The sequence below is a fragment of the Anastrepha obliqua genome, chromosome 3, assembly GCF_027943255.1.
Source record: "Anastrepha obliqua isolate idAnaObli1 chromosome 3, idAnaObli1_1.0, whole genome shotgun sequence".
In the NCBI taxonomy this organism is placed as follows: Eukaryota; Metazoa; Arthropoda; class Insecta; order Diptera; family Tephritidae; genus Anastrepha; species Anastrepha obliqua.
Genome location: NC_072894.1, coordinates 115,586,492 through 115,602,932, shown reverse-complemented (window position 1 = coordinate 115,602,932; position 16,441 = coordinate 115,586,492). Strand labels below are relative to the sequence as shown.

At 40.0% G+C, this 16,441-nt stretch overlaps 1 protein-coding gene across 1 annotated transcript in view; it reads right to left on the bottom strand.

Moving 5' to 3' along the window:
• Window positions 1–5,245, bottom strand: part of LOC129241304 (serine/threonine-protein kinase BRSK2) — a 64,242-nt gene extending 58,997 nt beyond the window's left edge. The window contains exons 1-2 of the mRNA XM_054877554.1: window positions 5,158–5,245; window positions 4,507–4,601 (exon numbers count right to left, since the gene is read on the bottom strand). Coding sequence (XP_054733529.1) covers window positions 4,507–4,601; window positions 5,158–5,245 — 183 coding nt within the window. The remainder of the gene's footprint in view (window positions 1–4,506; window positions 4,602–5,157) is intronic.
• Window positions 5,246–16,441: the final 11,196 nt, after the last annotated feature.

The following is a 16,441-nucleotide window of genomic DNA, read 5'->3' as shown; positions in this document are numbered from 1 at the left end:
TTGTTTGCTACGTTTTATACAACAATGCATTTTTGTCGCTCTTAAAAATGTCGAATTTCGTGCCTTCAAACTATTATTTGCGGACATCGTTGATTTTCTGTTATCAATTGAAGAAAAACGCTTCTCAAGCTCATCAAATGTTTATAGAAGCTAATGGTGGACATGCTCTAAGTAGAGTACAGTGCTTCAGGTGGTTTGAAAAATTCCGAAGTGGTGATTTTAGCGTGGAGAACGAGGACCGTGGCCGGCCACCGAAAAAGTTTGAGGACGCCGAATTGCAAGCATTTGATGAAGTGACCAAAAAAACTGTTTCCAAACGTTTGAAAGACATGGGCATGATTTTAAAGGTCGGAAGATGGGTGCCACATGAACTGACTGAAAGGTAGCAGGAGAACCGAAAAACCACTTGTGAAATGTTGCTCTCCCGGTTCAAAAGGAAGTCTTTTTTACATCAAATCGTTACGGGTGATGAAAAATGGATGTATTTCTCCAATCCCCAGCGTAAACGATCGTATGGTCCGCCCGGCCACAAGCGAAAAACAACGGCCAAACCAAATCGCTTTGGCCGCAAGGCAATGCTGTGTGTTTTCTGGGATCAGCGTGGTATGATTTGGAACGAGCTTTTAAAACCAGGTGAAACAGTTGACGGTGCACGCTACCAACGACAATTGGACGACTTGAACAGCGCTATACACCGAAAACGCCCAGAATATGCCGATTGGCGTCACAAAGTAGTTTTTCTTGATGACAATGCACCGCCACATCGATCAAGAGCGACCAGGGAAATGGTGGCTGGTACATGCGGCTTACGCACAAGACTTGGTGCCTTCCGATTATCATTTGTTTGCATCGATGGGCCACGCACTTCCCGAGCAGCGCTTCAATTCTTACGAAGAAGCCAAAAAAGGCTCGATGATTGGTTTGCGGCCAAAGACGGCCAATTTTTTTGGCGCTGTATCCACAAATTGCCTGAGAGATGGGAAAAATGTGTCGCTAGCGATGGCTATTATTTTGAAGATTAAATTTGTAACAATTTTTTGTTAATAAACGTTCGAAATTCAAAAAAAAGTCTCATTACATAGATATATGATAAGCGCCATATTTTGAATAGAAATAGTGAAACCTGAAAGAATCTAAATTTCTACCTGTTTTAATTTAGAACTGCATCTTGACGCGTCTATTAAAAGAATTTTTAATGAATATGAAACTGCAAAATTTTAGAAGAGGTTTAAACCCATTACCATTCTCCATATCGAATAACTCTGATACAAGGTCCCTTGAAATATTCTTAAGGAGCCTAGATATTCACTCACTAGATATTCACAATAACTCATACTGGTCCTACTCTAAGGTTAGGTTAGGTTGACTTGGCTGGCTGAATGCCATCACATAGAACTATTGGTCCTCAGTGCTACCAGATGCAGCTTGACCCTTACGTTTCCTTGTGGTAGGCTTCTTGTAATAAGCCCGCATCTTTTGCGAATCTAAGTAAGCTCTGAAGCTCTAACCTCGAGCTGTCGCTTCTAACCTCCCATATTGTAGAGCTGCTAAGCATTGCATTCGGAGGCCTTCCTCTTCCTCTGCTACCATTAACTGGGGAGCGGAGCGTTTGTATCCATTCGGACGACATGACTCAGCCAACGTAGCCGCTGGATTTTTATTCGCTGCGCTCATCGTTCCATATTCTGCGATATTCGCCGTTGCCAACGTGCAAAGGTCCAAAAATCTTACGCAGAATCTTTCTCTCGAACACTCCAAGCGTCGCTTCATCGGATGTTGTCATCGTCCAAGCTTCTGCGGCATACGTTAGGACGGGCATGATGAGAGTCTTGTATAATGTTAGTTTTGTTCGTCGAGAGAGGACTTTACTACTCATTTGCCTACTTAGTCCAAAGTAGCACTTGTTGGCAAGAGAGATTCTGCGTTGGATTTCAAGGCTGACATTGTCATCGGTGTTAATGCTGGTTCCCAAATAGACGAAGTCTTTTACAACCTTGAAATTATAACTGTCAACAGTGACGTGGGTGCCGATACGCGAGTGCGCCGACTGTTTGTTTGAAGACAGGCGGTACTTCGTTTTGTCCTCGTTCACCACCAGACCCATTCGCTTTGCCTCTTTATCCAGCTTGGAGAATGTAGAACTAACAGCGCGGTTGTTAAGGCTGATGATGTCAATATCATCGGCATACGCCAGCAATTGTACGCTCTTATAAAAAATTGTGCCTGAGCGATTAAGTTCTGCGGTTCGTACGATGCTCTCCAACATCAGGTTAAAGAAGTCACACGACAGGAGTCACCTTGTCTGAAACCTCGTTTGATATCAAACGGCTCGGAGAGGTCCTTCCCAATTCTGACGGCGCTGCTGGTGTTGAGCAACGTCATCTTGCATAGCCGTATTAGTTTTGTGGGGATACCAAATTCAGACATCGCGGCATACAAGTAACTCCTCTTCGTACTGTCGAATGCAGCTTTGAAATCGACGAAAAGATGGTGTGTGTCGATTCTCCTTTCATGGGTCTTTTCCAAGATTTGGCGTATTGTAAATATTTGGTCGATGGTAGACTTTCCAGGTCTAAAGCCACACTGATAAGGTCCAATCAGTTGGTTGACGGTGGGCTTCAGCCTTTTACACAATACGCTCGCTTATAGGTGATATTTAGAAGACTAATCCCGCGGTAATTGGCAAAGATTGCAGGATCCCCTTTCTTATGGATTGGACAGATCACACGTAAATTCCAATTAGCAGGCATGCTTTCATCCGACCATATTTTGCATAGGAGCTGATGCATGCACCTCACCAGCTCCTCGCCGTCATGTTTGAATAGCTCAGCCGGCAGTCCGTCGGCGCCCGCGGCTTTATTGTTCTTTAGCCGTGTTATCGCTATTCTCACCTTGTCATGGTTGGGTAGCGAAACGTCAATTCCGTCGTCGTCGATTGGGGTATCGGGATCTTCACATTCTTTCTGACATGCGCAGCTGTCACTGTTGAACAGGTTCGAGAAGTGTTCCCTCCATAATTTAAGATTGCTCTGGATGTCAGTCACCAGTTCGCTGTCTCTGTTCTTACAGGAGAACGCCCCGGTCTTAAAACCTTCTGTAAGCCGCCGAAGTTTCTGGTAGAATTTTCGGGCGTTGTTCCTTTTGGTCAGCATCTCAAGCTCGTCGCACTCACGTATTTCGGCCTCTCGTTTCTTCTGTCGGATAATACGTCTCTCTTCCTTTTTTAGCTTTTGGTAGCGATCCCACATAGCTCGCGTTGCGCCCGATCGAAGCGTGGCTCTATAGGCGGCATCCTTTCTTTCTGCGGCAGCATGACATTCCTCGTCGTACCAATTGTTTTTTCGGGCTCGCCGGAATTCGATATCTTCTGCGGCGACGGTACGTGGGGAACGAGAAATGTTGCTCCATTGCTCGTGCATGCCGGTTTGTTGGGCAGTGCTCTCTGAGAGCAGGAGTGAGAGTCGAGTGGCGAATCTTCTGGCTGTCTGTTGTGATTGCAGCTTTTCGAAGTCGAACATTCTTTGCATAGGTAGATGTACATTTTTTGCTGCACAGAGGCGTGTGCGCAGTTTGGCTGCAACAAGGTAATGAGCCGAGTCAGTGTTGGGTCCTCGGATCGTACGTACATCTAATACACTAGAAGCGTGTCTTCCATCTATCACAACATGATCGATCTGGTTTCGCGTTTTTTCGAGCAGGGGATAGCTAGGTAGCTTGGTGGATTCTTTTATGCTGGAATCTGGTGCTGCAGACTACCATGTTTCGGGTCCCGGCGAAGTCGATCAGCCTCTGTCCGTTACTGCCATTTGTAAGCAAGTTAATTTCAACATCTCTAAAAGAAATTTAGGTTATTTTTCCCCTCCGTTTCATGGGAATAATTGGAAATTTGTGTGTGCTGGGATTGACACTCAGTGCTTTAAATGAGTTCAGTATGATATCGAGTTCCATCTGACTGGATTTTGTTCATTTCAAAATGTGTTTACAACAATTTTAGTTTCACGCTTTTAACTTAATTATTTATATTTCTCATTCCCCTTACTATCATAGGAAATTAGGTTTTCATTTCGTTAATGGTGTGAAAGAATTTATTTCATAGACTTAATAAATAAATTATTTCCTATATGAACATAAAAAAAAAATTAATTTCTAGTTACATGATTTGTGACTGCTCTGACCTTTGACGCGCACACAGCCTACCTTCCTCTGCTCGCGTTGGGGCGACACGGCGTATACGTGACACTAATTTGGCAATACACATTTTTAAAGCCTATGTTGTAATAAATACATAGTAGCTTTTCATGTTCCTGTCGTGACACTATAAATAGCTGAAAACATGCTCACAAATGCTTTTGCGTGTAAGCGCTAATGACTTAGATCATTTACACTAGCGCTGTCTCACGCGCGCCCTCTCGCCCTCGCACCTACGAATACAACTTACAGCAATCCCCTTGCTGAGATAATATCTATTAGCTATTTTTCTAGTTTTGTTTCAAATGCTGAACTTACCTTCATTAATACGGACTCGCTAAGCTTTTCGCGATTGATTATTTTAATGGCCACCTTACGACCGAGCACACAGTGCACGCCCAACTTAACCAGACCTAAAAGTGGAAGACAAAGAAGAGCATATAAAATTAAGTTTGCTAAGCCGAAGACAGGGGGCGAAAGAAGAGTTTGCGTGAAATGAATAGAACAGCAAAACAAAAACAAAAACAAATTGAAAAATAATTTTTTCGTTTTCCTTGTTTTTTTTATGAAATGCTATAAACACACACACACACACACGCAAGCAGCGAACTACAAATGCAAACCAAATTTATGAAGCAATCGAAGAATCGATTGCTGCCACAATTTTTCACATTTCATGTATATATACATACACATATAAGTTACCACCGATACACAGCTTTCGCCGTCGTCTGTGGCTCCCACGGCAATTTGTTGTTCTCCGCCAATAGACGTACTTATGGGTAATTGGCACAGCGCTGGATAATTTTACAGTTCACATACTTGTATGTTCATGCATGCATGCATGCATGTGTGTGTGTGTGTGGTTTTATGACATATATTGAACTCCAGTCGCATCGCCGCTCGCTCCACTTGCTATTATTGCCCTCCCCATTTCTTTTATCGTTTATTATTTGCCACTAAACTCACCCGTTTGTCCTTTGCCCAACGTCTTCTCCAGGCGATATGGCCCCACAAATTGGCAATTTTCCGCTGTCGTATTATTTTCCTTCTGCATTTTGTTGCTGTTGCTTCGCGTTGCTGCAATTGTTGCTGTTTTTTATAGTAATCCAGTTTTTGTTGTTGCTGTTGCTGTTGCTGTTGCTTGCTTAGTATGCCGCCTGGCCGTTTATGCCTCTTCACTGCTACTTCTACTACACTACTACACATACAACGACACGTTGGAATTTCCATACACACACTTACAAAAAACTTCTTCAAGCACTTTATTTTTCTTTTTAACACTTGTTTCAACCCCCTTTGGGTTTCTTTTTGCTCTACGTAAACTCAGTGGTTTTCAAATGTTTGCTAAACCTTTTTTGTTGTTGTTTTTTTGGTTTTTTTTTACTTTTTCTTGTTAAGTTGTATTTACGTTTGCTGCGCTCAGCAAACGTACGTTTTTTAACAGACACTTTCAGTGAGCCTATGCAGGGGTGTGGGTCGTATGTGCCCACCACCTTCTCCGACGTGGCCGACTCACTGCACTATTTGGGTTAAAGTTCGTTTTTAATTACTTTTTCACTGCAGCTCACTTAAAAGTGTGCCTGCTTTTTTATTGCTGTTGCACAGTTGTTGTTATGGCAAATCGTTGGCGTTTTATTGGATTTTCCTTTTTCACTTCCGTACTTACAGTTATACAGGTAATTGCATTTGTTTTCATCGCTCTTTGAATTTTTAGTTGCTGCAGCCCAGAGTTTTCACAATTGCAGTATTAATTGGTTTCGTGAAAAAATCGGTTTCAAATAAAAGCTTGTTTCGGTTGACTTCATTTTTCGTTGCTTTATCTGCAAAATGGAATTTTAAAAATAGTTATTGATTAGAAATGTAAAAAGCGCAGACGTAATAGTTAATTTAGTTTTAGGAGAGGAGGAATAAACATTTCTTCTTCTTAATTCAAAAAAAGCAAAGAGAGGGAAAAAGAATATAAAATAATCGGCACGGAATACACAATATATTTATTATAGAAAAAAAAGTTATTAGTGGGAAGGAGTGGAGGGAAATGAAAGAGCGGATGAAGCGTGTGCAAGGAAAGGATCTGAGCTCAACCTACAGCGAGTGGCAGAGGGCACAAGCATTCCACTAAACGAACCGCACAATGCGGTTGACTTGATCTTAATTGCGGAAACCAACAGAAAGTAGTCTCTGACTACCAACTGCAGAATCTCCAAAGGACTCCGCCCAAAACTGAATGTTAAAAGGAAAATCGCTTGCTTGGATTCGAGAGATTAACTACCAACGTCCCCGCAGGTGCTATAACGGGTCACTGCACTATTGGCACCCTAGCCAGTAGAATAGATGGACCTCACAGTGACTTCTGCAAGGATTGTGGAGATGAAGAAAAAATTGTGTCGGAAACCAAAGGTGGTCTCTGACTACCAAAGAAGGTGGTCTCTGACTACCAACTGCAAAATCTCCAAAGGACTATGGCCAAAACTGAAGCTGAAAAGGACAAAATGGCTGATTGGATTCCACGGATCAACTACCAGCATTCTCGCAGGTGCTATAACGGGTCAATGCACTATTGACACCCTAGCCAATATAATGGGTGTACCTCACTGTTACTTCTGCAAGGATTGTGGAGAGGAATAGGAAATTGAGTCGGTACAACAACTTCACTGTGCATGTCCTGCACTTCAATGAAAAAAAAGAAGATAATTTTGTACGCGTTAGGTGGTAGGTGGTTGGCCACCTCCTCATGGCAGATATGCAATCGGAGATTTGTCATCACAGTTATTAAAAAAAAAGTTGTATTATTTGATATTTATGCACGGAGATTCGATCTTACGCAATATTTAATGGTAGTCACGCACCAATCCATTCGGCTACGGTGGCCGGCCTTCAAAAAAGCCGTGTCAGATATCTTGGCGATTATTTTTTGAAGACTTGGGAAAGTTGCAAAATGTTTCAATGGAGGGAGGGATCTTCTTAAAATGATCGAAGTGGCTTAGGCAACTAGGGGATAGAAATTAAATGCAGGTATCACAATGCGCCTTAGGGCCACCGAGTGTGTTGCCTTAAACAAGTCACCTGGCTGACCTAACTACCTTCTCCATACTTAAGATGAAAATGAAGAATTTTGCTCTGAGATCCCACCATAATACATGCAGTTACTGTTATACAGATTTCTTAAAAGCGCAACCTATTTGCCCCTCTTAACAAAGTACAGGAGCTGTTTACGGGTTATCGAAACCAGGTGCGCTAGATAATCATGGTAGTAATGGGTCATCATACTTTCAATAGATCAGGGAAACATATATTTTTTGACGCTTACTACTTTCGCGCTCTTCCACTGGTATGCATCCATATCAGACAGTGACCAGTGATAACGCCGTTCACATGACGCAGAAGAGAGCGCCCGAAGTAAAAGAGTTGGTTGAATCGTCCTTTGTCGACTCACGTTGAAATCTAAGGTACCATCCAACAATTGCGTGCGGCACCTCTTTTTGGATATTGGAGAAGAAATTACACTTCTATGGGAGTTCATCTGCCACGTAAATAATGCTTACGTATGTAGTATATTCAAGACCGGATGCCTCATAAATGGTATCTTCAGCTAGTCCAAAACTTGTTTACATGCGATCGCTGCTTACGAGAGCATTCATATTTAGTGGTCCTGCAGCGAAGCACTGAGACTTAAAGCGAGTACACCTTAAGTACACAGACCGCGAAAAAACTACAGCATTTAAATATCTGACCAGTTTTGACTACTTCGGTTTCAGTTTATTAATTCATAGTTACTTTCTACCTAGTTTTAAGGGGTAAAGGGTAATCAGAATTTCCAAAACATTTGGTTTTTTTGCATTTTCTTAAAGCATAACATCTTACAAATATTGTGTGAAAATTTGAATGGAATCCGTCAAATGCTTTTCGAGTTATTCAACAATTAGAAAAAGGGGCTCGGGCGCTCCGGAGCTCGATAGTAAAATTTTAAATGAGTATTTCTTAAAACTGTGTTTTATGAACTGGTGATCAGTCTAACTTAAAAACCGCTTGGTAGATTTCGATAAAATGTATAACGCTTTTGAAAAACATAAAAAACTCGTGCCTGATGGAAGGATTTTTTTTGAATTTCAATTTTTTTAAACAATTCATTGTCGGTTTTTTTTCTTGAAAATCTGAAAAATATTTCCTGAGGCCGCCATATTGTTAATTTTGAAAAACAAAACAGCTTCGATCAGGCATAAGATTATCTATTAGTAAAACTAATTTCTCTCGTCCGATTGATTTTAGATGAATTTCCAAGGACTTGTTATGATCACTGCAAGGGACTTCTGGAGAAACAAACAATAAAACTGTGAAATGTCCACGGAAACATGTCTGTAGCTCCCTCAACTTTGCTCTGATGGGCCTGAAACTTTGACACATTAACTTCCAGTGAAAGTGTTCTAACTCGCTCATCTCATCATACAATTATTAAATTTTATTTTTGAAATTTTGCTAAAGTCAAGTTATTAATGCTGTATTTCTATTTTTGTAAAATAAAGCAACTGACTAGCAAAAAAAAGTATTGAAAATCATCATTTTTTCTAGCTCCTGACTACCCCTAACCCCTTAAGAAAAGAAAATATTGCCTTTTCAATTAACAATTTTAAGCCTTTAAAAAAATCAGCAGGTCCAGATGGCAGTATGCAAATGATGCTCCAAAAGTTGTTGAAGCACCTGCAAATCTGGCTCTAAAGCAACTTTAGAGAAAGTTTTGCTTAACTTATGTTCCAGAGAGCTGGAGAAGAGTTATTGTACTCTTCATACTTAAGGTCTGTAAGAAGTATTACGAAGTAGCGAAGGATTTTCGAAGTAGCGAGTATTACCTCCTTCCTCCTTAAAAAGATAGAAAGAATCTTAGATACACAAATTAGGCCATTAGCAAATTGGGACGTACTATTGTAAGCGCAGCACGCCTCATGAAAAGGCGGATCTACGGGCATATTGGGAGGTCATTACATCAGAAACAATTTAGTATGGCAGCTTTTTTAAACGACCGTAGATACCATAATCGGTTCATTAGTTACTATGCGAGTCACTAACGGCGTGAGTAACTGAATCCGATGTATATTCTAGTATAAAACGGAGACGTATCGGTTCCCCACTTTGTAAGCAGAGTTATTCCACAGGGGTACCTGTTTCCACTCTTATGGACCCTAGCTTTAAATATTTATTATTTTAGTGCGGGGATTTGGAGTAGTCGCGTACGCAGACGACATTGTGATTCTAACAAAACCTATTTATTTACTTATACTATTAGCGAAATATGAGAAGGAGCTCTGGCGAAACTAAGTAGATGGGCTGCGAGCAGTGGCCTAAATGTTAACCCAAGCAAAATGCAATTAATTTTCTTTACGAGTAAAATACTCCTCAGTTTAGACCGCCACCAATCAATGGGGTTGAAATTCCGCTTACAGACAGAGCGATATATCTAAGAGTAGTGCCTAGTAGTAGTAAGAACCTTAACTGAAGTCACAGATAAAGCTCATGTAGCTTATTACACATGTACCGTTAACCAATGCAAAGCAGAACTGAATGCATTAGCGTGTACGACAGACATCACTCTGATCTTGATATCTGGCCATAGAAACATAGAAGGAAATGAGAAAGCTGATGAGCTTGGGGCAAAACAGGGAGCGTCCCATAACGAAGCCGAAGCAGTAGAAACAGACTGTCCCAGGAGTGCGCAAAAGGCAGATCTTCTCGCTATTCCCGAAACAGGCCGTTGACAGGTGGATTTACACGGTACAGGTATCCGTATAATAATTAATACAATGTGGCCCAATTTTAACAAATCCCGAACTTTTTTTATTTTTTTATTAAAACGTTATAAAATTTGTATACATTTCAAGGTATTACGCCTAGCTTAAGCTAACAAGTAACATTATTCTATCCTTAACATTGAAATTTAAAATATCTGACCAATCAATTATAAATATTTTACAAACAATTATACAGTGTTGGCGACTAAATCTCGTGGCTTAGTTCTTCGAAGTCTTCTTGTGTAGACTCTTTTGGTAAGCTAAGTGGCCTCCGAGCTTGTGTGCTCTTTCAGCCTGCAAGAATTGGGATTATATCAGCGACTTTTTTCACCGACAGATCATTGCGCAGGACGTGATTTCGCACATACCAAGGCACATTGACCATGTCTCTGAGAGTCTTCTTCTGCAGGCTTCAATGCTTGATTTAGTGGTACATCCCCATTAGGCCGGCTCGATTTGTGGGGAGGCAAAAAAATCGCCAATTGCTCTATAAAAATCGTATTCTAGGGATCAAAATAAGAAACTTTGCCGAAGGAACCATACCTCTAAAACGAATTCTGATGTCCCCCAGTTTGGGTAGAACTTTTTAGTTTATTTTCTCATGTAAAGGCCAAAACTGGTGATATTTTGAAATGATTGTGTGGGGAACCCCCCAGGGGAGTTCCAGGGGGTGTGCCACTGGCATGGGTGGATCGGTCGTCCAAAGTTAGTGTGGGTCGGTCATACATTTGGACTCGATTGGAGCACTCTATATGGGTCAAGAGGGGGTTTTTGGGGGACATCAGAATTCGTTTTAGAGGTGTGGTTCCTTCGGCAAAGTTTCTTATTTTGATCCCTAGAATACGATTTTCATAGAGCAATGAGCGATCTTTAAATCGACCCGCCATAATCCCCATAATTGAATGCCGTATGTCCATACCGGCCTAACTACTTGGTTGTATAATAATAATTTGTTCTGCATTGAGAATGTAGACGTTCTGCCAATTAACCATTTCATTTTTTTAATTTTTAGCAAATCCCGAACTGATGAATTATTAAGAAGGCCGCGAGGAGGTACATTCAGAATTACGTCCACAACAACCGACCAAGCCAGGAAGATGGGGTGGCCGTACAACGATAGATGTAGAAGTTAGATAATATATATAGAAAAGATTGGCCACTCTTCAGTTCAATTCCGACCTATGGGTAACCTCATGAAGTCAGGGTTCAGGCCCTAGTGGCATACTTGCAGAGACTGCATTAGCCAGTTTATCAGCTAACTTGTTCTCTTTAATACCACAATGTCCAGGCGCCCAAATAAGACTAACTTTGTTGTGTTTTGCAATACTGTTCAGTTTTATCTTACATTCACTGACTAATTTCGAAGAGCAGAACTCATGAGCGTAGCTAGAAAACTTTGGCGTCATTGGACCCATTCCACTTATTTCAGCAATTTTATTGATTTTTAATAGAAACAGAGTTGCCTCTCTCCAAAATACAATTAAATGTGAAGAAATTATGGATAACGGTGTAAGGAATTTTTAAGAATTACCACAAAACGGTTAATTCACCACAAATCTTCAGGTTCAAAAAAATAGCCATTTTCTACTTTTCTATTTTTTGAAATGCATCCCCATTTCTTTTGTTTCATTAATATCTTCCAATTAAGCCTTTTGAATAGCCAGCAATTCCGTGGAATAAAAGACAAAAGAAAGTAATTGGTGGAGAAAAGAAAATAATTATAAATGAAGCATCAGCGTGTCACACCCAAATAATAAATGGCCTTTTAATAAATTTAATTAATCGAATTTAATGCGATCCACCAAATGAGCAAGAAAAACAAAATCGCTCCAAAATTTGCTGACTCTACAGAAACGATTAACTGAATGAATACTTAAGCGATTGGAAGATAAATCAAATTCAGTTTCTGCAAAATGAGCTGCCAAGTCAACAAACAGATAAAAAGTACAGCGGGGATTTCATAGAGAAGGAAAAATGAGCGCTAAGAAGGCATTTTATTTATATGCATAAAATATGTAGATGTGTAAGTGATTGCGTGCACGAGAATATCTATAAAGTACGAAAATAAGGTTGATGATGGCTATGGAGTTATTGAGAAAAATAGCACGACGAGGCAACCAAATTTAAGATGACATGGCAGCCAAAATAGACTTTAAGAAGTACAGGATAAGTGCAGCACAAGTGGAGGTAGCGGCGAATAAAAGAGCACACAAGTGCCAGAAGCGCCTGAGGAGATATCAAATTTTGTATGAAAATTCATATAATGGCGCAGATTTACAAGCAGTAAATAAAAATTTGCCACCGAATGTGTGTGCACGTGTTTGTGTTTGAGTTTGTTGGCGTAACTACTTGCAAGAAAGTCAATTTGCGTATATGGAGTAACTGGGTCATATGCAATACATGCACGTATATATATTATGTGCGTGTGTGCTTATATATTTATGTATGTGTGTATTTAATTATTTATGTGCGAATTCCTTCCACTTCACCAAGCACGCGAGCAGACGCCGACAACGCACTCCAGCGGAAGGAAGTTAGCAATGATGACGGAAGAGAGGCGCGACAAAGAGGCGCAGGCGAGGCGACGGAATTCCGATCGGAAGAGCGGAAATAAGAAAGTATTGCTACAGAGAAAAAAATGCTTGAAGGCGAAATTTAATATAAATGAGCTGCCAATGAAAGAATGAAGCACGTAAATTAGAATGAGAAGAGTTGAATGGGACAATTAAGCTTAGGTGGAGAGAAATTGATAAGTACCATGGGATGGCGCTATAATTGGGAAACCATGTGGAAGGATTGAGGGGAAAATGCAAACTAAAAGAGTTTTAGTACAAATTCAAAATTTAAATCGAATGTATTTACGAATTCGAAGGCAAGGTAAAGCAAATACGAAGACAAAATCGAGTACAAATACGAATAAAACCACGAAACCGAAACTGCAATCATATACGAACACGATTATGAAAAAGAAATCGAATGCGAATTCGAATATGAATACGAGTACGTATAGGAATAGGAATACGAATGCGAACATCAATGCGAATACGAATTCGAATATGAATACGAATACGAATAGGAATAGGAATACGAATGCGAACATCAATGCGAATACGAATACGAATACGAATACGAATACGAATACGAATACGAATACGAATACGAATACGAATACGAATACGAATACGAATACGAATACGAATACGAATACGAATACGAATACGAATACGAATACAAATACGAATACGAATACGAATACGAATACGAATACGAATACGAATACGAATACGAATACGAATACGAATACGAATACGAATACGAATACGAATACGAATACGAATACGAATACGAATACGAATACGAATACGAATACGAATACGAATACGAATACGAATACGAATACGAATACGAATACAAATACGAATACGAATACAAATACGAGTACAAATAGGAACACAAATGCGAATACGAATACGGATATGAAACGAATGCAAATATTAAAATTATTACAAATCCCAATGCCAATATGGATACCAATTTATGAATTCCACCCCTGAAATGAAAAATTTAAAAGGGCTGCAACTTAATATAAATAAATATTTAACACATTACAAAATTTCGGCTTGCAATTATTGTAACCACCTCTGTATGGATATGTATATTTTAGGATGGTTCTGTTGATTGCCCCAAAATTGTTAAGTAGATTAGCTTCAATGTTCCTCACAAAAATTTGCGATTTTACTATCTATTTACTGTCAAAACTGCAAATCAAAATGCTATGACTTTGAATGAAATTGAAATGAAATTAAATGGTTGCGTGGCTACCATTCGGAATTCAGAGAGAACTTAGGTTTGAGTCTCGGTGAAACGCCAAAATGAAGAAACAGGTTTTTCTCATAGCGGTCGCCCCTCGGTAGGCAATGGCAAACCTCCGAGTGTATTTGTGCCATGAAAAAGCTCCTCATAAAAATAATATCTGCCGTTCGGAGTCGGCTTGAAACTGTAGGTCCCCGTTTTACGGAAGAACATCAAGACCCACGCCTCAAATAGGAGGAGGAGCTCGGCCAAACACCAAAAAGGGCGCCAAATATATATGTATATATATATTTAAAAATGTGTACATACAATATATAAAATTTTATCAAGTTAAATAAAAAATTAAGAAATAAAAATGTTTGAAATTTTTATAAAAAATTTTTTCAAAATTTGACACACAATTTTCTATAAAGAAGGATTTATGAGAATTGAATATTCGCTCCATCGTATCATCGATATGAAGCAAGAACTAAGAAAGATTATTTCGCAGTGGAACAGCGTGCCGAAGTTCATTAAGACAATTGTAGAAACCAGCTGGCCCTTCAGGGCGACACTTTGCTCGTCAGTGACGAAATATGTCTTATAAGGAAAAACAAAAAAACTCATTTAAACGGATGTGCAAACACAGTTGACAGAAGCAAATACAACAACACCACATATAAACAACAACACAAAGAACTGCATGCATATATTAAAAAAAAAGAACAACACTAGCAACAAATCTTATTGTCAGTGTAATAAACGCACGACCTAACAACCTAGCCGGCGAATGCAACGTGCCTGAGAAATGAAAAATGTGTTCGAGGTCTGAAATGATGCTTCGAAAAATGTTTACAGAAACACTTACGCGTGTTTGGGTGTGTGAGTGTGTGCATATGTGGTCGGCTTCGAAATGGACTCGTGTGCCGCATGGCATATTTTAAAGTACGAACGTGCCACGCCCCTTTCAGCACCACTGCTACAACTCTTCGCACATGACATTCAGCAATTTACGAGCTGGTTGTTAGGCAGCAGCACGCCATAACATCGAAAAGGCAAAATTGCCATTCTGTTGGCTGTAAATAAACAGCATAGACAAGCTGCCGGTGGGCAAAGCTTAGCGTGCGGAAGAAATAAGGGCATGCAGTCACACGGCAAGCATCCACACACACACATACGTGTGCATGTGTGTGTAATTCTATGTGCATGTAATCGTATGTACTAACAAGTATTTAAATGATGGCGGCAGGTTTGCTTGAAATTTCTAAATTTTCGAAATTTTTCTCAATGCGTACACAAGCAAAAGTAAACAGCAAATGAGCACAACGGGCAAAGAGGGCGAAAGCAATGATTTGACCACGAAGGAAGTAAGAAGAAGTGAAAGGAAGGAGATAAAATAAAATGCACAAAGAAATTGTGGCAAGTACACTGCAGAAGGCTACGGCTTCAGAGACGAAAGCGCAGTGAGGAAGTGAGCTATTACGATCTATGCGAGCCAAGGCAAGTTGTTTATTTTTGCATTTTGTGTAGGTTTTTCCAGCGTCCGCCATCAGCACGCCCCTTCTGTCTTCGTTGCTTTGCCAAGCCGGTGGTGGTGACCTCTTTAAACACATTAATAAGCCATTTTGTTCTAATAAATAGGCAGTGGTTTATGGCCGAGCAAGCAGGCAACACACATTTTTTCTTTCAACATGAATTTCAATTATATGTAGGAATGCAGGAATGTAGGTATTTTCCGTTTTGAGAGGGTATGCACACATGCACCTACACATGCGTAGCCGAGTGTATAAATATGTGAACAAAGGCTCATATACTTGTTTGTTTTTAAGTACTCGGCTAAGTTTTAAAAAGTTGAAATGCAATTAAATTGTGCGTAAAGGCTTTTCGAAGCTGCTTGCCAGCATAAGGCCTTACTGGTTCAATTGATGCAATTACAAATACGAGTGTATGCGTGCATGTGTAATATAACACCGTGCAACAGTAAAATGTATCCAGTAAAAGTTTAATACGCACGTGATACTATAGATTTGATTTAGAAATGCTGAGTAATAAGTTTTCCATTTGCTTATCAAATGAAAGTTTTAAAGGATTTCAAAATGCAAAAAGCTATTTTTTGAAAAATTGCTTTAAATACTTATAATTTCTCTATGATATGAAAGAAGCCTCTGTAGTCTAGCGTAAGTGCACTAGCCTACCATCCCATAGGTTGTGGGACCACGTAAAGCACGGACCTCGCACCTTCCCAAATTTACCTACACACAGTTACAAATTGCATCAGTGGCGCCTGCAAGAGGAAGCGGGCGACCGCGGTAATAGCGCAGAAAACGGAATTTAGCGAAGTCCTCAACCGTCTGTGCGATTTTTCTGCCAGAAGAAAGCAGTAAAGAAAGCGTTGTTCCTAAGCAACGATAAGTGGGCATTCCCACTACTTAGCACTGGTAGCGGCAGGCTAATCAACTACACTGTCAGAAATCAAAAGAGATTAACGAAGTCTTGTCGAGGCCCTACGCTCCCGAGAGGAGTGGACAAGCCAAAAAAAATGAAAGGAAATACATTCAGCTGTTACAAAAAACATCTTCTTAGTTTTCGCCAGGACAAATCTATTGCAACAAAGTGCTTTGAAATATTTATTTTTATATTGGCTGTTTTTTAGCTGCATCAGAACTATCGATATCGAT